The sequence below is a fragment of the Microcaecilia unicolor genome, chromosome 4 (assembly GCF_901765095.1).
Source record: "Microcaecilia unicolor chromosome 4, aMicUni1.1, whole genome shotgun sequence".
Classification (NCBI taxonomy): domain Eukaryota; kingdom Metazoa; phylum Chordata; class Amphibia; order Gymnophiona; family Siphonopidae; genus Microcaecilia; species Microcaecilia unicolor.
The window spans coordinates 237,019,801-237,045,515 of record NC_044034.1 but is presented as its reverse complement, the minus strand read 5'-3'; the positions used below and the strand labels follow the sequence as shown (position 1 = coordinate 237,045,515).

At 40.8% G+C, this 25,715-nt stretch overlaps 1 protein-coding gene across 1 annotated transcript in view; it reads left to right on the top strand.

Moving 5' to 3' along the window:
• The window catches only part of PCCA (propionyl-CoA carboxylase subunit alpha), a 1,085,625-nt gene that overhangs the window by 627,591 nt on the left and 432,319 nt on the right, over nt 1-25,715 (top strand). Inside the window, 2 exon segments of the mRNA XM_030201346.1 lie at nt 21,254-21,265; nt 21,268-21,363. Coding sequence (XP_030057206.1) covers nt 21,254-21,265; nt 21,268-21,363 — 108 coding nt within the window.

Sequence of the window (25,715 nt, the reverse complement as noted above, 5' to 3'; positions counted from 1 at the left end):
TCTGCTTAAACTCACCTCTTCAATGCTGCTTTCGGCACCTAACCTTTCGAGAAATATAGTATGCCCTATCAGTTCGACTCTACACTTGTCTTTTAGATTGTACACTTGTCCCTAGATTTACACCTGTCTTTTAGATTGTATACTTGTCTTTAGATTGTACACCTGTTTTTTAGATTGTAAGCTCCTTGAGCAGGGACTGTCCTTCCATGTGAAATTGTACAGCGCTGCGTAACCCTACATGTTACAACATGGACTCTTCCCTAAAGATAAAGGAAATGTACTACTCACCCCAATACCCAAAGACTCAAAAAAGCAAATGACATAACCAACTACCGTCCGGAAGCATCCATTCCTCTTAAACAAATTCTCAATACTACATGAATCACATCAGGATTTTGATCCAACCACAGTACCGAAACAGTACTAATCACTCTTCTAACTAAATTCAAACAAACAATTGTAACTGGCAATAATGTACTTCTACAATTCAATATGTCCAGCACGTTCGACATGGTCAACCAGAAAATACTATTGAACATCCTAGAATACTTTGAGATTGGAGGAAGCGTACTTAAATGAATCAATGGATTTCTAACCGCAAGAACATACCAAGTGATATCAAATTCAAATACATCATCACCATGGAAACCAGAATGCGGAGTACCCCAAGGATCACTGCTCTCACCAACCCTTTTCAACCTAATGATGACACCCCTAGCCAAATAACTATCCAACCAAGGCCTCAATCCTTACATCTACGCAGATGATGTCACAATATACGTCCCATTCAAACAAGATCTAACAGAAATCACAAATCAAACACAGCCTCCAAATAATGAATTTATGGGCGGATGCATTCCAACTAAAGCTCAACGCAGAAAAAAGACAATGTCTCATCCTCTTATCACAATATAATATGAACAAACCCACTACTATAAACACCCCAGGTTATACCCTTCCTGTTTCAGATAGCTTGAAAATTCTCGGAGTTAAAATTGATCAAAGTCTCACACTAGAAAGCCATTCAAAAAATACAACAAAGAAAATGTTCCATGCAATGTGGAAACTCAAAAGAGTAAAACCTTTCTTCCCAAGAGACGTATTCTGCAGCCTGGTACAATCAATGGTGCTAAGCCACCTAGATCACTGCAATGCAATCTATGACGGATGTAAAGAACAAATCATTAAGAAATTCCAAACTGCCCAAAACACAGCAGCCAGACTCATTTGGAAAAACGAAATACAAAAGCGCCAAATCCCTAAGAGAAAAACTACACTGGCTCCCACTCAAAGAACATATTGCGTTCAAAATTTGCACCCTGGTTCATAAAATCATTCATGGCGAGGCCCCGGTCTACATGTCAGACCTCCTAGACCTACCAACCAGGAACACAAAAAGGTCAGCATGCACATTCCTGAATCTCCACTACCCCAGCTGCAAAGGACTAAAATATAAATCAACATATGCATCCAGCTTCTCCTACATAAGCACACAACTATGGAATGCACTGCCAAACGTCATAAAAACAATGCACGACCTAACAAACTTCCGAAAATCACTAAAAAAACCAACCTGTTCAAAAAGGCATACCACAATGATCCATCCTAAATACCAGACAACAAAACCTATGCCAGAACTGGACAAAACCGAACTCTTTATACTCGACTGCTTCATTTACTCTGTCACTAACGAACTTTAATGCAATACCACTTTATTTCTCATGCCGTAATGAACTCTCTATACTTGACTGCTTAATGTACTCTGTCACTTATGAACTTTAAAGTAATACCACTTTGTATTTCTCATTCCGGAAATGGGCGATCGCCACTACAGCATAATGTAAGCCACATTGAGCCTGCAAATAGGTGGGAAAATGTCGGATACAAATGCAACAAATAAATAAATAAACAATCACCCACTTTGGGCCAGCTAGCATATGAGATTTCCAAACACAGGGCTCACTAAAAATTGGTTCAATGCAGGTGTTATATTTTTAGCTTTAACAAGCTCAAAATAAATAGTATGTGAGGAGAGCATACCATACAATTTACCATACACATATTAGTCTTATTTGTGTTTAATCCCTCATTTATATGTAAATACATATTAATTTTAGTGTATACTCATTCTATATTGAGGGTTCATCTTAAGCATACATATTGTGGTGTTAATGTACAGAACATTATTTTTAGTATGCCCAAAAAGACCTTTATTTGCATTAAACTTTAATGCATAACCCCATTTATGCTTATCTTTCATTTTTGAATCTGTTATGTAAGAAACTGAAGGATGTATTGTTATCAAAACTACAACAATGTAAGGTTTAGGCAGTGTCAGTAATACTTTAAGCTTCGGAAAAAAAGTTCCTTTTAAAGGTGAAATAATTGCTCTGATGAGGTAGCTTAGCAGTAAAAAGCACCTATTTCCTCAAGAACCCTATATTGGTTTTTATATGAGGTTCTAAAGTGGAATGACTTTGTTGGCATGTTCAGCCTGTGGTAAATGGTGGCTTCTATTAGAAAGCCTTCCCCAGAATTTGGCACAGTTGGAAGCCTCTATCCAGGAGGAATCCATGATTGATTTAAGACTGAGCTTTCATGGATATTAAACTCGTTTTCATTCTTAGAGAAAGTGATCCCTGATGGGATAATTTGATGAGCACTGCTTAAACTGTAATTGCCTCTAGTATGTGAATACATATACAGCTATAGTGTTTAGAAGTGCTAGTTTTGAATGAGAGATGAGATGTACTCTTATGAAAGAAAATAAGATCTACCTGTGTAATTGATTTCTTCTAGATCCCAGTTTTATGCATAGTTTATTCTGGAATATGTGAATGGTACTGTTTTTATTTAAATTCTTTTATTATATTAAACTGCAATAATACCAACTGAAATTGCATAAAATATTATGTCAAAGAAGCTTTTCCCTAAGCCACCTCCCTTCCCCACAAACCCAGCCCACAGAACACTTTGACATATATACAATATAAAGACAAAAATAAATACTGGATGATCGAAGATCTGTTTACTTATAACCCCCATCATCATTCCATATCAAACTCAACAAATGATAAACCCCACCCCCATACCTGCTAATATACAGAAAAGCCCCTTTGTACCATTCAGCTATGCCCTATTTTGAAATCCATTCAGAACAAACTATGTGCTCTTGGGTGATAATGAGTAAAGATAACTATTCCAAATAAGCAAAATATTTTCTGTTTCTTAGGGGATTTGCAAGTATCTTGGGATTCCCATAACATTACATATGTAATTTATTCCTCCGGTGCCAAAAAAAAGGTGGAGTATCTTGCACTCAATAAATTAGAATACATTTTATTCCCATAATGTATGCTTTGCTGAGGAATAACTTAATCTATTTACCTAAGACACCATAAATAGAAATAATTAAACAATATACCTGTGGATTAAAGACCAGTCTTCTGCCTAAATAGTTCTCTGCTCAGTGTGCTGCAGCGGCGGCAGAGAAAGCAAAGGAATGAGGACATTATAATGCCTTTGTTTCAGTCCATGGTAGGACCGCACCTCGAATATTTGTGTTCAATTCTTGTCGCCGCATCTCAAAATAGATATAGTGGAATTAGAAAAGGTACAGAGAAGGGTGACGAAAATGATAAAGGGGATGGGACGACTTCCCTATGAGGAAAGGTTGAAGTAGCTAGGGCTGTTCGGCTTGGAGAAAAGACAGCTAAGGGTAGATATGATAGAGATCTTATAAAATAATGAGTGGAGTGGAACGGGTAGACATGAATCCATTTGTTTAGTCTTTCCAAAATACTAGGACTAAGGGCATGCGAGAAGCTACAAGTAGTAAATTCAAATGAATCGGAGAAATATTTCTTCAACTCAACATGTAATTAAACTCGGAATTCATTGCCAGAGAATGTGGTAAAAGGTGGTTAGCTTAGCGGGGTTTTAAAAAGGTTTGAACGACTTCCTAAAGGATAAGTCCACAGACCGCTATTAAAATGACTTGGGGGAAAATCCATTACTTATTTCTGGGATAAGCAGCATAAAATGTATTGACGTTTTTGGGATCTTGCCAGGTATTCTGACCTGGATTGGCCACTGTTGGAAAACAGGATGCTGGGCTTGATGGACCTTTGGTCTGTCCCAGTGTGGCAATACTTATGTGCCTATTAATTTTTATCCAAATATTTGGATCTTAACCAGAAAGCATGAGTAAAAAGTATTATCATGTAGGTGACACGTAAGGCAACAAGAGGTGGGAACACATCCTGCATTATGGGCTTGTATTTTATCAGTATTTTCACTGCTTATAGAGTCTGGCTTACATTTAGGGGTTTATATTTTAGTTTTGTCTGTATGTATTTTTGTGGTCCCCTATTTTGTATCAGGTGAAGGTCTGTCCGTGTTCTGCATGTCTGCCTGGGGTGAAGGATTCTGCTAAAATATAGTGTCTGTGTAGGAATGTGTAACAGTTTCTTGTTAGCAGGTATACTAGTGTTCTAGGGCCCAGTCTAGTATTTATGTGTTTTCATAGGTGGGTCAGGGCTGTTATGGTTTGGTAAGTTTTTTTTTTTTTTTTCTGTATACGTTTTCAGTGTCTTTTTGCAGGGTTTGATGTTATATTGCAAAATGTCTGGCATATTTGAAAGCAGGCTCTTGGGGCAAGGGCTACCAAAGGCGACCCTTCTCATCGAAAATAAAAATGCTCAGGACTTGTGGTCTCTGCATCCTATAGAGTCACCACACAAACTAAAACTTGTCTGCTTTTAAACAGTGTCTGACAGTGGAAGGAGCCGGTGCTGTTCATGAGGAGATAATCATATTTGAAACTTTTTGTGACACATTTTAAGAAGGATAGCTCCATTTTTAGGGAATATGAAGTTTGTGATATAGAACTGGACCTTCAAAGTTTATGTTGAAATTCTGACCAGTACTGTAGAGAATAAAGAACACTCCCATAAAGAAGAATTTGTTGAATGTTGCTATCAATTATCATGCTAATCTCTATAAACCTGGAGGATGTAATGGCGCAAAGTGCCTGGCCTGGATGGTATTCATCCAGAGTACTGATAGATTGAAAATGAACTTACAGAACTATTAGTAATATGTAATTAAAATCAATATGTAAGTAAATCAAGTATGGTACTGGAAGATTAGCGGGTGCCAATGTAACACCGAGTTTTAAATAAAAGATTCCAGAGATGATCCTGGAAATTATAGATTGTGGAGATAGAAAACAGAGTAGGGTTAAATGGGCACTATTCTCAGTGGAGAAGGGTAGATAGTGGGGTTCCCCAGGGGCGTCTATGGCTGGACTGATGCTTTTTACATATTTATAAATGATGTAGAGATAGGAGTAACTAGTGAGGTAATTAAATATCGCGATGACACAAAGTTATTCAAGTCATTAAATCCGGGAGGATTGGTGAAAAATTACAAGAGGATCTTACAAGACTTGGGGAGACTGGGTGTCTAAATGGCAGAATGATGTTTAATGTGAGCATGTGCAAAGTGATGCATGTGGGAAAGAGGAACCCGAATTATAGATACATCATGCAAGTTCCACATTGGAGGAGTCACCGCCAGGAAAGGGGTTTAGGCATCATCGTTGATCATATGTTGAAACCCCTCTGCTTAGTGTGCGGCAGCGGTGGCAAAGAAGAGAAATAGAATGTTAGGTATTATTAGAAAAGGAATGGAAATTGAAATGAGGGCATTATACAGCCTTTGTATCGCTCCATGGTATGACAACACCTTGAATATTGTGTGCAATTCTGGTCACCGGCATCTCAAAAAAAGATATAGTTGATTAAAAAAGGTACAGAGAACGGCAACAAAAATGATAAGGATGGGATTACTTCCCTATTAGGAAAGGCTGAGAGCAGCTAGGGCTCTTTAGCTTGGAGAAAGGATGGCTGAGGGGAGATATGATAAGGGTCTATAAAATAATTAGTGGAGTGGACGGGTAGAGACGTGAATTGCTTGTTTACTCTTTCCAAAAATACTAGGACTATGGGGCACGCAATGAAGCTACAAAGTAGTAAACTTAAAACAAATCAGAGAAAATATTTCTTCACTCAACGTGTAATTAAACTCTGGAATTCATTGCCAGAGAATGTAATAAAAGCAGTTAGCTTAGCTTCTGGATAGCTTCCTAGAAGAAAAGTCCATGAGCCATTATTAAATTTGACTTGTGGAAAATCCACTGCCTTTTTTTCTAGCATAAGCAGCATAAAATGTATTGTACTGTTTTGGGATATTTCCAGGTACTTGTAATCTGGATTGGCCACTTTTGGAAACAGGATGCTAGGCTTGATCGACCTTCGGTCTGTCCCAGTATGGCATGTACTTATGGGGGAGAGGGGTATGATGTGCAAAAATGTCACTTTGAAGAACTGTGAAAGAGTGAATCCAAAGCACACCAAAAAACCCTTTGTACTTTTTTGTTTTGGTCAAAAATGTCACTTTGACTTGCCCGCCCCTACCTAGGTTGTCCCCCTGGTGCCACCCCAAATATTTCTGTCTATAGACTCCACTGCCCTTCAAAAATACAAAGCCATCCTAAAGTATTTTTGTTCTCAGGTGCTTATACCTGATGTTTCTTTACAACATCCGTAAAATCCGCCCCTTTCTTTCGAGCACTCTACCAAAACCCTCATCCACACCCTTGTCACCTCTCGTTTAGACTACTGCAATCTGCTTCTTGCTGGCCTCCCACTTAGTCACCTCTCCCCTCTCCAGTCAGTTCAAAACTCTGCTACCCTTCTCGTCTTCCGCCAAGGTCGCTTTACTCATACTACTCCTCTCCTCAAGACCCTTCACTGGCTTCCTATCCGTTTTCGCATCCTATTCAAACTTCTTCTACTAACCTATAAATGTACTCACTCTGCTGCTCCCCAGTATCTCTCCACACTCGTCCTTCCCTACACCCCTTCCCGTGCACTCCGCTCCATGGATAAATCCTTCTTATCTGTTCCCTTCTCCACTACTGCCAACTCCATACTTCGCGCCTTCTGTCTTGCTGCACCCTACGCCTAGAATAAACTTCCTGAGCCCCTACGTCTTGCCCCATCCTTGGCCACCTTTAAATCTAGACTGAAAGCCCACCTCTTTAACATTGCTTTTGACTCGTAACCACTTGTAACCACTCGCCTCCACCTACCCTCCTCTCTTCCTTCCCGTTCACATTAATTGATTTGATTTGCTTACTTTATTTATTTTTTGTCTATTAGATTGTAAGCTCTTTGAGCAGGGACTGTCTTTCTTCTATGTTTGTGCAGCGCTGCGTACGCCTTGTAGCGCTATAGAAATGCTAAATAGTAGTAGTAGTAGACCTCCTTTTTGCACAGGTTGGATGGGAGACCTAACATACAGCAGCATACTCCTATTGTAGTGCCCCCTTCCCCCACTGACGTCTCATATTGTAGTTCTACCCCAGGTTCCCCACTGATAATGTAGTCAGCACTACTTTCTCTATTCTTTCGTTTAGAATGTAAACCGCTCAGACATCTTTTTTTATGGGCAGGACAGGAAATTCTTTAATAGACTTGGAATCCTGTCTAGTCTTATCTAATAACATCAACATTTAATCAATATAAACAAGTATCTATAGTCAAAATTATCCCTAGATAGCGAATAGACCCTGTAGCCTATTTTAACAGAAATGTTCTTCCCCATTGTTAGTGTAATAAATCCAAATTAACTAGAGTTTGACTCTGATAAATTCAACTTAAGGCCCCAAATATCCCCATATTATCTAAAAAAAATATCTATAAAAGTGTTGGAAAAAGAAATCCTATGTTCTGTAATACAAACTAAATGATCATCAACAAATGCTGTGAAAAAAAAATCTTAAAACTAGACTTACCCACACAAAAACCCTGAATATGGGAGTGCTGCTGTATTTCCCTTATTAAATGATCCAATGTCAATACAAACAACAGTGGAGAATGGGGGCAACCTTGACGTGTCCCTTGGCCTATAGGATAAAAGTCTGAAAGAACCCAATTGACCCATGTTTGTGCCATAGGAGCATTATAAACCAACTGAACAGCATCTTGAAAATACCCTTTGATCCCATATGCATCTAACATTCCATATAAAAATTCCCATAGTATTTTGTCAAACGCTTTTTGTGCATCAAAGTTAATTAACATCAAAGGCACTTGTTTTTGTCACACTATTTCCAAGGTTGCTATAATTTGTTGTACATTTTTAACTGTATATCTCCTTCTTACAAAACCCACCTGGGGCTCTGCAATAATAGAAAGTAATGCCCTTGATAGTCTGTTAGACAAGATCTTAGTCAGCAATTTTGTTTCGTAATTAATGATAGTGGTCTATCAGATTCTGCTAATATCTGTTCCTTCCCAGGCTTCACTAATACTATTACTTGAGCTCTGTCTAGGGACATCTGCAGTGTATCCTGCTCGATGATAGCATTAAAAGTATTCATCACAGGCTCCACAATATCATCTCTCAATTTATTGAATTCGCTTCTAAAACCATCCGGCCCTGGAGCATTTCCTAAAGGGCTCTGTTGGATAGCCCAGGCTACCTCTTCCAGAGATATTTCGGCATTCAACGTCTTGATATCCTCTATAAAAACCCTTGATAAATAAGTTCACAAAATACATCTCAGTAACTAAAGGAGGTGTGCTTGGTGCCAAGTACAGTGCCTCATAAAAATCTTATGAATGCCATGGTCAGTGTGATCCACCATTCCATTGACACCTTTCAAAGTAGTACTTTTTTTGGGCTTTGTTTTTGTTTAGCCAATCGTGCTAATAATCTACTACTCTTAATAGCAAATTTATATAACTGGTAATTGACTTTTGGGAACACTGTTTTTTTCAGTTCATTTAGGGCCTGTTGCAATTCCAGGAGCCTACTTTTAACCTTGTAGTTTAGGTTGTTTACTATAGATTTGGCGCTGTCTAGTGACCTTTTCCAATCTCATCAATTCGTTATCGCTACTTTTCTTTTTATGAGTTGCAAAAGACAAAACCTCCCCCCTTAAAACTGCTTGACCACTTAACAAAATTAAATCGGATTAACCTTATGGGCCTGATTACAGTCTTTATATACCTTCCATTTAGATAAGTCACCATCTGTTATAAATTATGGACACACATATAAACACATGGATTCAGCCAAGGGAAGTCCTGCCTAACCATTTGGCTTCATTTCTTTGAAGGTGTGAATAAACATGGATAAAGGTGAGCTGGTTGATATATATGCATATTTTCAAAGCACTTATCCTTCCAAAGTTCCATAGAAACCTATGGAACTTTGGAAGACTAAGTGCTTTGAAAATGAGCCCCATAGTGTATCTAGATTTTCAGAAAGCTTAGGAGGCAATGTTCTTTGTGGATTAAGAATTTATTGGACATAAAACAGAGGGTAGGGTTAAATGGCCATATGGAGGAGGATGAATAGTTGAGTGTTCCAGGGATCTGTACTGTGACCGGTGCTATTTAACATATTTATAAATGATCTGGAACTTGGAACGATAAGTGAGGTGATTATATAAGCAGATGGCATAAAACGTTTCAAGGTTGTTAAAACACATGTGGACTGTGAAAAGTTGCAGGAAGACTGGGCATCCAAATGGCAGATGAAATTTAATATGGACAAATTCAAAGTGATGCACGTTGGGAAATAATCCGAATCATAGTTAACTGATTCTAGGATCCCTTTGGGGGATGGGCTGCTCTGGAGCTGTGCATCCTGTGGAATATACATTAGATTATGAGTGAGCTTATTAGAATACTAATGAGCTCATTGTAATACATTTGCATGGGGTTCTCGGTGGCTGCTAACTGCACATTAGAGCCACGGAAAACCTCTTCGTGGCTAGAACCAGTCTAAAGCAAATGTTAATAGCAAGGTAAGCTTTGTGTATCTGGCCCTCGGTGACGTTTTGTGTTTTCCTTTTATAATCACAGAGGAGGATTATTTTAACATGTAGATTCTGTGTTCGGGTGTTTTTCCCAATTGGAGGTATTCTGATGTTCTAGAATATTTGCAGTGACGTCTTTCATAGGGTTAGTATAGTTTGAGTGTCTGTTTGCAAGGTTTTGTGTTCTCAGTCTGGTAGTGGAGTTTGAGTTGCTCTCACTCATGTGACACCAGAGTTTGAGCAGAATGTTTTGTAATTGTACTTCTGCTCTGTGCCTGTTGCTGCAAATTTTGTTGGTTGATTTGGGAATGCTCCATGTAAATGAATAATTATACTCTATGGGGGCAATTCTATAGCTGGGCACCACAATTTTGGTGTATTAATACTATACGCTAAGCATCAATTCTATAATGGCATCTGTGCACCAAGATGCCATTAGAGAATACTAGCCTAAGTCAACATTGATGCAGCTAAATGTAGATATGAACAGTTATGCCAGGTCTATAGCAAGCATAACTGTTCATGCTAAATGTGGCACTTTAGCATATAACATTACGTACATGCTCCTTGGGGATAGTGCGGGGCAGACTTATACGGTCTGTGCCAGAGCCAGTGGTGGGAGGCGGGACTGGAGGTTAGGAGGCATGGATAGTGCTGGGCAGACTTATACGGTCTATGCCAGAGCCGGTGGTGGGAGGCGGGGATAGTTCTGGGCAGACTTGTACGGTCTGTGCCAGAGCCGGTGGTGGGAGGCGGGGATAGTGCTGGGCAGACTTATACGGTCTGGGACAGAGCCGGTGGTTGGGAGGCGGGGATAGTGCTGGGCAGACTTATACGGTCTGTGCCCTGAAGAGCATAGGTACAAATCAAAGTAGGGTATACACAAAAAGTAGCACACATGAGTTGTCTTGTTGGGCAGACTGGATGGACAGTGCAGGTCTTTTTCTGCCGTCATCTACTATGTTACTATGTAAGTGACTTGTATGTGTAAATTATAGAATAGTGTTTTAGCACATATATGTGTGCATTGTATGCATGTAAATGTTAGTATTCTGTAACATATGTGCACAAATGGTACCTAACTGTAGCACTCTGTTATAGAATTAGGATGTACGTGAGTTACAAAATATTGAATAAATGTAAACTGGTGTGGGAACTTGAGAACTGAAGGTGAAACTGGTCAGAGCTTGGATCTCCCCCCAAACAAAAATGCATCTGCTGCCAAGGGGAAGGGAGAAAGAAGGTGCGGGGTGTTGGTTGGGAGGAGAAGAGAGAGGAGATGCTGGATGGGTAGGGGGTTCCAACTAATAAGCCACAGGAGGGCGCCAGAAACCCTATAATCGGCCATATTGTAGCTTATCTAGACAGACTGGAAGTGTATGTGTTTCCCTACCTGGATGATTGGCTGATCAAGAGCACATCTCAGGAAGGAGCCAAGGAGTCAATGTGGCTGACTATTCAGGTGTTAGAGCTACTGGAGTTTGTCATCAATTATCCTGTTCCACCTGCTCCTATTTTGCTAATTGGAGTACATAGGAGCCCTGCTAGATACGGTGCAGGCTTGGGCCTTCCTTCTCGAAGTGAGAGTGGATACCTTATTATTACTTGCCTCGCAGGTCTGAAGCAGCTAGCAGGTTTCAGCTCGGCAAATGCTGAGACTAATGGGCCACATGGCCTTGACCGTGCATGTCACTCCCATGGCAAGGCTCCACTTGAGAGTGGCCCAGTGGACCTTAGCTTCCCAGTGCTATCAGGCGACAGGGAACCTAACGGATGTATTTGCATGCCACCAAAACTGTCCCACATCCTTCACTGGTGGACAATCTGGTCCATTTGACTCTGGGAATTCCTTTCCAAATACACTGCCTCAAAGGTGTTGACAACAGATTCATCCACCTGGGTTGGGAAGCTCGTATAGATGGGCTTCACTTTTAGGACTGGTGGTCTGCTCAGGAGGTTCCGTTCCACATCAGTCTCCTGGAGCTCAGGGCCATTTGCAATGCTGTAAAAGCTTTCAGAGATTGAATTCAGACCCAAATTGTTCTCATTCAAACAGACAACCAGTATCTTTGCTTTATAGCCTTCTATCAGTATTGCTGTGGCATTCTGAATCAATTGTAGCTGGTGAAACCCCTTTGTAAAAACAACCCCCTCCCCCCCCCCCCCCCCCAAAAAAAAAGAAGAGAAGCCCTCAGAAAGAACTCTCTGTAATAGGTGAACCACAAGTCAAGTACAAAAACAGAGGTGGTCAAGAGAATAGATGTAAGAGCAACCTGTTATTCATCATGGATAATATTATTGTGAAGTGACCCAACATGGCTGGGTTTAGGTGAAAATGCCTGCATCAGGGGTCTAAAACATAAATATAAACATATATAAGTACATAGTTTAATGACAGTGTAATGACAGTAGTAATGCCAATCAAGAATAAAAAATGACAACAATAAAAATGGTTGTGAGAAGAGACTGCATTTAAAAATGAAAAAATGATTATAAAAAGTGAGGGAGTATGAATCATTTTATTAACTATAGTACTTCTCAATATTTGATTGTAGTATAGAAAACAACACTGCAAAAGTCTTTTTCCCCTATAAAATGTATTGAATAAAAATGGTTCAAAAGCGTTAGATTTTACAAACATACAATACTATTAAGATTTTCCCAGAACTATCAAGACTACTTTTACAAATTGTTTCCAAAAGCAAATTAAGGGGCCCTTTTATCTAAGGGTGGTAGGGGTTGTGCTGGCTTGCATGTGGTGATTCACCCCTACCTCCGGGCTTGCTCAGGAGTCAGCAGTAGTACTGGCTTTCCTGTGTGCTATTTTTGATGCTAGAAAATACACTTCCATTTTCTAGCAAGGGGTGTGTGGCCGATAGTAATTGGATAGCGCCTTGTGCTGTCCAGTTAACACTGGGTTATCTCCAGAGCCTTCACCACCTTCTAAATAGGAGGTGTTAAGGGCTCCAGTAGTAAGTGGCCTCACGACAATCTTTTAATTACTGCACAGCCATTTACTACCTCCAGTGGAAAAAAAAACACTTTTAACGACAGCAGTAAAAGGTGGCCTTGGTGTGGAGGCAATCCCACACCATTGCCACTACAAGCTACCTTTTACCGCCATTTGGTAAAAGGGCACCTAAATTTAAAAGTAATTAACTGAATATGATCACCAATAGACAGTTTATTTGAAAAGAAAGTTGTGAAAGCCCAAAGGAATAAATAGCAGTACAATAATATTCTAATCCGACACAAACTTCATCTTATTGTTTCTTTAGCATGTGTCATTTAAATAAAATGAATTGATCCGAAGTTATCTAATTAGGACCGAATTACAAAGATATGAAGAAATTATTCCAACTCGCAAACAAGCTACTAGACACCACCCCTATCACCACAACCAGCACAGACATCCCACACGCAGATAAACTAGCTAACTACTTTAACGAAAAATAATAAACTATGCAGCACACTTCCTCGCCACAACATTGACAGAAATGTTCTTCAACGATCTGGACCTAACCTCCGATGGATATCCAGCTGACCGGATTTGGACAACATTTAATCTCCTTAACACCGAAACAATTACACAAGCGGACCCACAGGTTCTCCAGACCCACTGCAAACTGGATATATGTCCCAGTCATCTACTGAAGTCTGCCCCTGATCGCTTCATAGCAACCTCACATCCCACCTAAACTTCATATTACAACAAGGTCTCTTCCCTAAAGAACATAGCAACATCCTACTCACCTCAATACCAAAAGACACCAAGAAAAGCACAAACGACCTCACCACACTACCGCCCATTTGCGTCTATCCCATTAGTAGTAAAACTAATGGAGAGCTTGGTGACTAATTCACAATCAGGATTCCGATCCTACCATAGCACCGAAACTGTCCTAGTCACCCTCCTGGCCAAATTCAAGCAGGAGATACCCATAGCAAAAGCATACTCCTCCAGTTCGACATGTCGAGTGCATTCGACATGGTAAACCACAACATACTGCTAAGATTACTAGGCCACTTTGGGATTGAAGGAAATGTACTTAACTGGTTCAAAGGTTTTCTAACCACCAGAACCTACCAAGTAATTCAAATATATCACCACCATGGAAAGCAGTCTGCGGCGTACCCCAGGGATCACCACTATCACCATACTCTTTAACATGATGATGATCCCACTAGCACAGTCCTTATCCAAGCGAGGCCTGAACCTATTCATCTACGCAGATGATGTTACAATCTACATCCCCTTCAGACATGATCTGACAGAAATAACCAACAAATCAATGATGGGTGAATATCATGGACTCTTGGGCAAACACATTCCAACTGAAATTGAATACTGAAAAACACACTGCCTTATCCTCTTCTCCCAACATAACAAATACAAACCAACAACCATAAATACTCCAGGACATACCCTCCCTACTTCAGACAATTTGAAATACTCGGTGTCACACTTGACCGCAACCTTACTCTCGAGAGCCAAGTAAACTCTGTAACAAAGAAAAGTTCTATTCAGTGTGGAAGCTCAAACGACTAAAACCTTTCATCCCAAGAGCAACCTTTCGATATCTAATACAATCAGTGGTCCTAAGCCCGCAGATTATTGCAATGGAATCTACGCGGGTTGCAAAGAACAACTCATAAAAAAAAACTCCAGACAGCCCAAATACAGCAGCCAGACTGATATTCATCAAACACGATATGAAAGTGCCAAACCCCTTCGAGAAAAGTTGCATTGGCTCCCAATCAAAGAATGGATCACCTTCAAAATCTACACCTTAGTCCACAAAATCATATACGGTGTAGTCCCAGGATACAGACCTTATAGACCTACCAATAAGAAACAAAGACAGATCATCAAGATCCTACCTAAACCTACATTACCCAAATTGCAAAGGACTGAAATACAAAACAACGTACGCATCCTGTTTCTGATACATAAGCGCAAAACTATGGAATGGCCTCCCAAAAGTGTGTGAAAACAATCCACGACCACCTGAACTTCAGGAAATCACTAAAACCTAACCTCTTCAAACGGCATACCCTAACGACCCAGCGTAAACCTCTTCACCCAGCAACATAGCAAGACTATAATCGTACTGGACAACACGCAATCTTCAACCCTTCTGACCCTCTACTTATACCTTATACGATCACTATATAACCTTGTATCTGTTATCAACCGACTAGGCAAGCGCCTCAGATGGTACTATGTAAGCCACATTGAGCCTGCAAATAGGTGGGAAAATGTGGGGTACAGATACAACAAATAAATCAATAATGCAGTTACATGGCGGCAAGCCTGAGGTATTGTTTCAAAATGATCAGTGCATATACATGCTGTTCTGACCAGTTACAAATGATGTCACTCAATTTGAAATTAAAAATATATCTGTAAATAGAACCTTTTCTGTTCTCCATGATTATAATGTGGTTTGAAAAAATGGAAAGTTAAAACATTTGAAGATTTAAAAATGATTTCTGCAACTGCTAAGTGATGCATATTACTTTGCTGCTGAGACTAGCAACACAATAAACTGCTGATTCGCAAAAACATAAAACACACATTACTCATGATAAAATGATATATGAATGCACTTCTAATTGGCTTCATTTAGCAACTACTCAGTATAGGAGACATTATTTTTGATGGCCCCTATGACTGCCTCAGAATAGGAGACATTATTTTTAATGGCCCCTATGATTTTAAATTGTAAGGGCACATTTCCTGATATTACTCAAAACTTACGATCAAGCACAGTGAACATCTAAAAAATTTTTTTTACCATTAAACAAAGTTAATTTTGCAGATTTCCGAGTTTACCTGTGAAGAGCTTGCCAATACGGGTATCCTGTGGTTAGTCAACCAATGCTGACCCCACAGCACATGCATTTTTCTAAACTATTGGCTGTGATGTCTCTTGGAAAAAAGTAAAGAGGGTAAAAATACTTAACGTTAAATTGCAGATAAAAAGGACTTCCAGTAGCATCTGATGGAAAAGGTTCTAAGTGATAGCCACTACAATTCTAATATAAACGAACTCAATAACTAAAGTTGCTATGAAAAGAAACTTTCAGACACAAAACCAAGATTGTCGTACAAACGTTTTGATGGAGTACAAGGGATATAAAAGTATTCTAAGATTGTTAAACAGGTTGACACAATATACAGCATAACTTGGATACCTGCCATTGGCTTTATGCTATGAGCTCTTCACAGGTGAATTTGGAAATTTGTACATTTAACTTTGATGGCTAAAAAAAAATTAGATGTCCATTGTGCTTGATGAATAACAGGTTGCTTTTCCATCTTTTTTCCTGACCATCTCTGCTTTTGTGCTTGACTTGCTAGCCCTTTGTAATCAGATCAATGTAGAGTGTATTAAAGTAATCCATTATAGTAGTCAAAATGACCAATGTAAGCAAATATATCTCATGCATATTATTGAGAACATTTTGAAAACCAAAACACTTTTAGGATTTTGAGGACCAAACTTTACAACTATCTCTGTTTGTGGACCTTAGGGAAAGTCTAGGTATAATTTATACAGATAAAATGCAGAAAATGCTATTCAGAACTATTAAAAAGATTAAAAGACAAAAAAGAATATTAACATTTTTTATAAGATAAAAAGCTAAATGCGTTGTGTATCTGTTTATACATACAGTGAACAATTATTCAAATCATCAATAAAGTTACTCTGGCAAATTATAAAAAGGAAAGTAAAGTTTATTAAATAAAAGCTAAGTTTTAATCATATGCCCAAAATATCAAATAGTTACTACAAAAAGTTATCGGAGAATGAGAGAGACATACACACTTTCCTTTGTTATTTCCTCTTCATGTCTCCATAATAGGACAGAAGAAACAGTAATGCATATTACTCAACTAAGTACTTTTCTAAGCATCAGAGATGAAAGATTGTTTTATGAAGAAGGCACAAACAACTGTTATACTTATTTCACAGCTGTCTGTTTTACAGTTGGTCAAGAAAACACAATCCTATTTGTATGTAGCATGATTCTTTTTAAGTTCTAACTTTGCCTAAAATAAGCAGTGAGGTTTGGCCTCTGTTTGATCCTGTAATGGTGTCATGCTAATGTCTGGCCAGTGTTTTGGAAGCAGCAGGTAGCCTGAAGCATACAGCACTGAGTCCTTTTTTTTTTTTTGCTTGGCAGTTATTCACACACAGATGGGGACCTTATGACCTTTGTCAGAGGTCATACTAAATTGCAGATCTAAAACTTGTTCTGAAGGCATGGGTTGCATAGTTTATGAGAATATGATTAGGAACATCACTAAAGCAATAAACTTAATACTGTACATCAAGCTTTCCCTTTATTGCTTAAGCAAACCATTTTTTGAAGAGATTAATGGTATATTTGTTTTCCATACAACCAGTTTTACTAGGATTTAAACAAAGTGACAGGAAATGGAAAGCACGGGAAAATCCTCTGATTTTCTGTTTCACAAGATTTAGAATGAATTAGGATATTTGTAACAGGTTTTTTTAAAGGTCTTTTGGGGCAATCAATTGAGATACCAAGATTCCTATCATCTGTTATCAGCCATCATCTCACCAGGGATCTTTTGGAAAGAAAAACATGAAATAGTCTTGTGTTACATTTTACATGCAATCAAAATCAGAGAATACTGAAAGACTATTGTGTTTTAGTTGCAGTCCCGAGGCAGCTCTTAAATAGATGATGATCTCTATTTTTGAAATAGATGAGGGTTTTTTTCCTATACTGAAAAGGAAAACTAAAAATAAGTCAGTGTCTTATATGCTCTTAGTTATCTAAAATGGAGTTGACATTTGTTTCCAATCATATTTGGTTGAATGTTTTAGTTTTTATTTTTGTAAATAATGCTTTACTTCAATACACTGACCTAAGAACTGAGAGATAATAAACAGTGACCTGGTCACCTCCTGGTAAATAGATTAGGTTATTTTTACTGTCAAATGATCAGACTATCACCATTGAATTTGTTTAGTGCTGTTTAATGGTTTACACAGCTCAAGGATTTACTGTGTTTTATTTCAGTGAGGTTCAGCTTTGATTGCACATGTAGAAAAGGCAGTAAGGATATTGGCCACACAGAGAGCTGGAAAATTCACACCAGCAGTAGGCTGGATGAAAGAAAAAACAACACATTTATTTCAGTTTGCGCTGCATGGTGCATAGGATGACAAGAACAATATTCGTTTTGTTAAAACTGAAGAAAATAAAACACTAGATAGCTATCTTTTGCATTTTGCTTATCAGTAGTGCAATATTGTAGCAACTGTATTCACCTTAGAAAATCAAATTATTTGATGGTCATGATATTCCTTATTTGGTCCATTATAGGAATTATCCAAAATAATACTGTACATGAGCATTTGAGACCACATAGGCATCTGAAATAAGGACTTATGTTGTCAAATTATGTAACACTTGGTCACATGTGAAAAAAGAATTTGTTTAATCCTGAATTTCATGTTAGATAACCCTTTACTATATTTGGAATAAAATCTCTACTTTAGATATTAGAGAATTATTCTCATTGAAATTAAGTTGTGAAAGCTTTAGTCCTGAGATTTTAAGGATTCCTGAAATCAAGATCTTACAAAGTGAAAATGAAAGGAACCTTATCCTCTCCTTGGTCACCGAACTGTGGCATCCCCCAGGGCTCTCCATGATCACCCATTCTGTTTAATGTAATGATGTCACCACTAGATAACAGACTAGAAACAGCAGGATTCAAAACATTCATATATGCTGATGATGTTACCATATACATAACCTTCAAAAGAACATTCAAGACATCTTACAAAAGGCAAGACTTGTCGTAAATTTGATGGAAACCTGGGCCTCAGAATCCAAACTAAAGCTAAATAGAGAAAAAAAACTACATTCATGGTCATTACCAACCTATTTGACCAAAACGACTACAACAGTTTCACTATTGACAACACTTCATTCCCCATTGACAATAATCTGAAAATTCTAGGTATAATTATGGACAGACATTTAACATTTGATACTCAAGTTTCCTTAGTAATCACAAAAACTTTCAGGTCTCTTTGGAAACTAAAAAGGATCAGACCCTATTTCTCATCAAAAATTCAGACTATTGGTACAGTCATTAACATTATCGCAGTTTGATTATTGTAATGCCATATATGCTGGCTGTAAGGAGTACCTATTGAAAAAACTCCAAATAGCTCAAAACACTGCAGCCAGGTTCATATACAAAATCTCTCATTTTGAAAGTGCCTCCCCTTTATTAATCAAATTACAGTGGCTTCCCATCAAAGTGAGAATCACTTTCAAATTATGTACCTTTATCTTTCAAATACTAAATGTTACAGCTCTAGACTATATGGTACCATTAATAAACTTACCTCAAAGAAACACTAAGTATAAGGCAAGAAACCATCTCAGACTACACCTCCCAAATTGCAAAAAGTGATCTATGAAACTGTCCACTCCGCAGACTTCACTTACCTAGGTACCAAATGGTGGAACTCCTTACCACCCGAAATAAGAAATATTCAGGAATATACTAGATTCCGCAAAATCCTCAAATCATTCCTATTCAAGCAAACCCTCACAAAGAACAACCATATCTCAAACAATTAATTATTACCTGAATTGGTTATTACTCTATTTACCATTAACTTTCTCTTTGCTTCATGTACAATTTCTCATTCATAATAGATTTTCAAAATGTTAAACATCTATAGCTATCTCAATATGTTTATGATACTGTATTGTAAATTGGATTCTCACAACAAATTACTTTCTTATGTGTTATTCTTTGTTATGTATCCTATACTGTTTATTGTAAGTCACATTGAACTCAAACTTGTTTTGGATATGTGGGATATAAATGTCACAAATTTATGATCTTGTCTTAAGACAAAAACCATGCACTATAATTGTAACCTTATAGCATTACAACATATTGTCTCCAAAATCTGTATTCATAATAGAAGTAGAATAAAATGTTTAAAAAATGTTTTAGGCCAGTGGCCTATGTATAATGTCCTTGGCTTGATAACATGATTGGGTCTTCCACAACATGTGGTTTGTCTAGGAATTGGGATGCTGTAGCTTCTGGGTAGAAGAGAAGATGATTGTCATAAGATGACATTGAACGGTCAGATTTAAAGCCCATGATACAGGCTCTGAAAGAGCTCTAATGCATGGCTGCTGGTCCTCGGACCATTCAGGGGACAGCCCAGAAGTTTCTGACCCTTAGGTGACATCTTCAATGTGTGCCCCCCCCTTCACCAAGGGACAGCTTTGCAACTCAAAGCCATCACCCCCCTCCCCCAGGGTTTCCAGCATCTCTCCCTTCTATCCCCCCCACCCCCTCCAGGATCTCCAGCATCTCTCTTCCATCCCACCTCATGCTCTCTAACATCTCTCTCCTTTCTCTGTTTGTCTTCTGCCTCCACCACCCCAACCATGCCCCCATGGTCTGCAGCAGCTCTCATTTCTGCACACTGCCATGGTCTGCAGTATCTCTGTTGTTTTTTCCTTGTCTCCAGCTCATTTCCCTCCTCCCCCCCCCCCCCCACACCCCTGTGAGGTTTTAGACTTATCTCCCTTCCTCCAGGTCAATTATGTGATAGCAGCTTTCAAAAATCTTAATGCTGCTGCAGGGCCTTGAGTATCTGCACATTTTGAAGGTCTGCTAGCTTTCTGCCCCCTCTGACGCAGGAAGGGCATGCTTCAGTGCTCAAGGCCTGCACCAGCCACAGTGCGTAGTCAGCAGCTGTAGAAAATGCATCAACTGTCCTGGAGGAAGGGAAGTAATGCCTGAACACCTAGGGGTGGAGGGAGAGAGCGAAGGAGAGGGAACCTCGATACCAAGTGGCTAACATGATACTGCCCTTAATTGTGCCGTCCCTAGGTGATGCCTAATTTGCCTTGTGGATGGTCAGCACTGGGACCATTGTTGCAATGACCTGATTAGGAGCAATGGAGATAAATAGAGGTGAAAAAATCCCCACATGATGGCTTATGTTGGCATGATCCCAGCATTGGTTCAGTTAAACTAGAAGAAGCAAAAAGGGAAAAAGCAGAACCACAAAAATTAAAAAAAAAAATCAAACATCTCACACCTTTGAAAATGCATTTTCAGTAAACGTTTTCTTTTATACTTAGCTAAATAGTGAACAGTCTTATGTATTTATTTTGTTGTCTTAGGTGTGGCTAGTTGTTTGAATTTAGTAGTAGTAGTAGAATTTAAGGACATAATTGTAACAGACTTATTGTGTGTAGTATGTATTTGATTGTAGAAATAAGGGTTTATTGCTAATCTAATTTTTTAATGCTATTTATTTTTTAAAGGTGTGACTCACAATATTCCCTTATTAGGGAAACAATAGTTAATCCACGCTTTGTTTCTGGAGATATAACAACCAATTCCTTCCTGAAGTGTATCCTGACTGGCTTTAAAGGTTTGTTTTATATAAATCATTTTTATTATGTTCATATGAAAATCTGTTGTCTACGTTTGATTGCACTTATTAACTTTGCCTTAGATATACTACCACAGTTCAGGCTACAATATGCACTAAATTAATGTATTTGGTTCCATGTATGACTTTAAAAATTAACTAACTGTAATAGAATCACTAATTATTAAAGCCTGCAATTAAGGGGGGAAGCATCAAAATGGAAGGTTAACTCTATAAAGTAAAAGAAAACAATAGGAAAAGGTAAATCAGTCAAGGTGACCATTAAGCTTCAACTTTAAACATTAGCAGGATTCTGAACTGGAAACGTTAAGCATCAGGGAAAACATCTTCAGATGCAACAGGGGCAGATTTGGCTCTCAGAAAAACATTAAAGAAGGCTAAAAATAAATAGTTAACATACTAGATATTGCATTTAAAACAAGGAAATTTCAAAGAAATCAGGCTCCAACTTGTTAGGTCCTAGGTATAAGTAACAAAAACTTCTTTTCTGTGTAGCCCTAGCCACTTCTGCAATTACCTATATTTAAAACCTATTAAAAAATTGCTTCCTATGCCTATGGTACAGTTTCCAACATTATCTTTATCTGCTTCCAAAACAGATGTATGAATCAAGATAACTGGTGTTTATGTGAAATTAATTTGAAAAATTCCTAGCTGAATTCAAACTATCTGCAGAGATCTCTACTACAGCGCTATGAGTCATTAGTTGGAATGGAAAATACTGTAACAAAAAGATGGAAGGAAATCACTTGGCAGACCCAAAATATCAACAGATAATCCAGTAGATCTGGCAATATTGATCAAAGATTCTTTCATTTGGGCATATTTTCCATAATTTTCTATTCTCGCAAATTTCCAGGTTATGTTTTGCAATGCTGTCTCCAGAGTATCTAACCTTGCAAGCTTTGGCTTTTACAGAATCAAACTGATCTAATAACTCAGAATAAGCTCCAGAGAGTTTGGAAAGTGATTTTCCTACAGGATTTAAACCTGCCAGACAATATATTCCCCAAATTATAAATTGGCTATCCATATTTCCAAGGAGACATAATTTTCAAAGCACTTAGCCTTCCAAAGTTCCAGGCTGCCTGTGTCTGGCTCCACCAGGCCTTTCCTCTGTCATTCACCTTGTGTGATGCCACTTGTTGGCAGATGCGGAAGAGGAAAAGCCCTGTCAGGAGATGCTGGCCTGCAATGGGGTACAGCAGGGTAGTAGGAGAAAGAGAGGGGGAAATGCTGGCCCTGGTAGTGGGGAGGCAGGGGTAACAGGAGGGAGAGAGGGAGAAATGCTGGCCCCATAGGGGGAGCGACAGGGTATCAGGAGACAGAGGAAGGAAGAAGTGCTGGCCTGCAGTTAGGGGAGGCAGAGAGTAGCAAGTGAGAGAGGGAGAAATGCTGTCCCTGCAAGTGGGTGGGGGAGGGGTAGCAGGAGCGAGAAGGGGAGAAATGTTGATGCTGGTTGGCGGGGTGTTGGAAGGAAGGAAGACAGAAGGGAAGAAGCTGGACATGAGGAGGGGCAGAGACACAGATGCTGGGCATGCAGGGAGCATAGGGACATGGACACAGAGGGGCAATTCTGGACACAGGAGGAGAATAGGGAGAGGGACACAGACAGGAGATGCTAGATAGGATGGATAAGGCATGCAGAAGAAAGATAAATTGTTGACATAGAAGAAGTGTCAAAAGGACAGAGACCCTGGAAATGGAAATAAGAAAAAAAGAAAACCAGAAAAGAGGGACCAAAACAATACTGAGACAACAAAGGTAGAAAAATGTCAGCTTTGGGAAATGTGCATCTCTGATATCTTGCGTTTCACTTTTATTTCCATTACTATGACAGATTTTCTATGTAGGCCTGGAGTGTGTTTGCGTTTTGCAGGGTTTGTTTACTGGAGCTGTGAAGGGGTTTCCCCATCTCTCCTCCCCCCTTCCCACTACCTTTGGAGAAATGGTGTTATAGGGGGCCCATCTTAATTTTCCCTCCTGGGGCCCATTCTGTCCTATCTATGCCTTTCCTTTAATCAGCAGCAGGAGATGCATTAAAAAGACATACTCTCCTGCTGCCACAGGACCAGTTTCGTGCTAAGAGCTGCAAAATTTCACAGCTCTTATTGCAAGACTGGTCTTGCAGCCCCAGGAGATGACGTTTTATTAAGGCATCTCCTGCAGCCTGAGGAGTAAGGGGAGGCGGCTTGTTGGTGCTGAGGCCAAGGTCGTGGTTTGGAGTGGAACTAGGAGGTGGAGTGGGTGGGTCTGGGGTATGACTTGGCAGAATTGGCGTGTACCTGAGCAGAGTGGGGTGAAGTTGGGGCATGGCTTAAATCTTCCTCTGAAAGATTGGCCCCCTTGGCAGCTTTGCCCTATTGCTGGGAAATGCAGGTCAAATCTGATGTCTTTCCCGTGCATCGCGACTGATGTAGAAAGCTACTGCAGACAGAAGTGTGCAATTAACCAGCAGCTTGCGTGCTTGTTGCTGGATGTAGAAAGGGTTCTGCGCTGGTTACTACTGTACAGTAGATTCTCCGAGGACAAGCAGGCTGCTTGTTCTCACGACTGGGTGACGTCCGCGGCAGCCCCCACCAACCGGAAAAAAGCTTCGCGGGACGGTCGGCACGCAGGGCACGCCCACCGCGCATGCGCGACCGCTCCGCCAGTTCCTTTTTTTCCGCGCCTGGAGAGAGTCGTGCCTGTGCCGCTCTCTCTGTTTCAGCCCGGAAAAAACCGTCGCGTTTACGCGAATTTCTTTATTTCTTCTTTTTTATTGAATTGCCGTGCGCTCCACTTTTTCCTTTCTTAAAAAAAAAAAGGAGCACGCGCTCCCATTTTCCCTCGCTTCCAGCGGGGACGTTGCGTTGCGGCCTGGTGGCCGCACGGTCGTTTTTCTTTTCAAGGTGTGATTTCCGCCACCATCGACGACTTTAATTTCGCCGACGCGATTTTTCCGTCGATGTCCTCGAAGGTCCCGAGTGGATTTAAAAAGTGTGGTCGGTGCGGCCGCCCATCTCGCAGACCGACACCCACGCTTGGTGCCTCCAGTGCCTCGGGCCGGAGCACAATTTCAAGTCGTGTCCCCTGTGTCGCGGTCTCCGGAAACGGACTCAGGTTGCGAGGCAAGTTCAACGGGACCGTATTTTTGGAACTTGCGCCGGCCCCTCGACGTCGACCTTGACGGCATCGGTATCGACGCCCGGATCCTTCGGTACCGGTATCGATGCCCGAGACATCGGCACCGATGGCATCGACCCCAGGAGAACAGGTCCCGTCGGCCCGCCGGTCCGCCGGTGAGGGTAGAGGTGAGAGGCCGCGTGGGCAGTCGGCCCCGGTCACTCCCTCAGCCCATGGCCCACGGGACCGAACCCTGTCTGACCCGGCTCCTCGAGACCGAGGGGGATCGTCATCCTCCTCCTCCATGCCTCCCGGCGCCGGTGACGGGCATCGGAAGAAGGATAAGAAGCGCCGTCACCGGTCGCCCTCGATGCACATCGGAGAGGAGTCGACGCCGAAGCGTCTCCATCGAGAGGAGAGATCCCCGTCGGTGATAGAGGTGCCGACACAACAGGGTCCCGGCACCTCGGTGTCGTCTCCTGGCTCCCACCAGATTCTGGCACCGACACCCCTACCGGCCCCACCGCCTTTCACGGCAGCGGGCCTGGACGAGTGCCTCAGAGCCATCCTTCCGGGGATCCTGGAAGGGCTGATGCGCCAGGCTGTGCCGGCGCCGGGGGTGCTTGCGCCCTCGGCGCCGATGACTTGTGGCGCCGGCGAGCTCTAGCCCGGCGCCGGGGCAGTCGACACCGCCGCCGCTTGCGGTGCGGTCTCGACCGCCACGCAGGTGGAGTCCCCGTCGACGTCGATGGAGGGAGCTCCGTCCCCGCCGACGCGGGAGCCCACCGCTCGACGACACCGAGACCCTGGTGCCTCGACGTCGAGCCGGGCCCGGTTCAGGACTCAGCTACATGAGCTTATGTCCGATACCGAGGATGAGGACTCGTGGGGGAAGAGGAGGACCCTAGATATTTCTCTTCAGAGGAGTCTACGGGCCTTCCCTCGGACCCCACGCCTTCACCGGAGAGGAAGCTCTCACCTCCTGAGAGTCTCTCCTTTGCCTCCTTTGTGCGGGATATGTCTATCAGCATTCCCTTTCCCGTGGTCTCTGTGGAAGAGCCGAGGGCCGAGATGCTCGAGGTCCTCGACTATCCATCACCACCTAGAGAGTCCTCCACGGTACCGCTGCACAATGTCCTCAAGGAGACACTGCTTCGGAACTGGGTGCGACCATTAACTAACCCCACCATTCCCAAGAAAGCAGAGTCCCAGTACAGGATCCACTC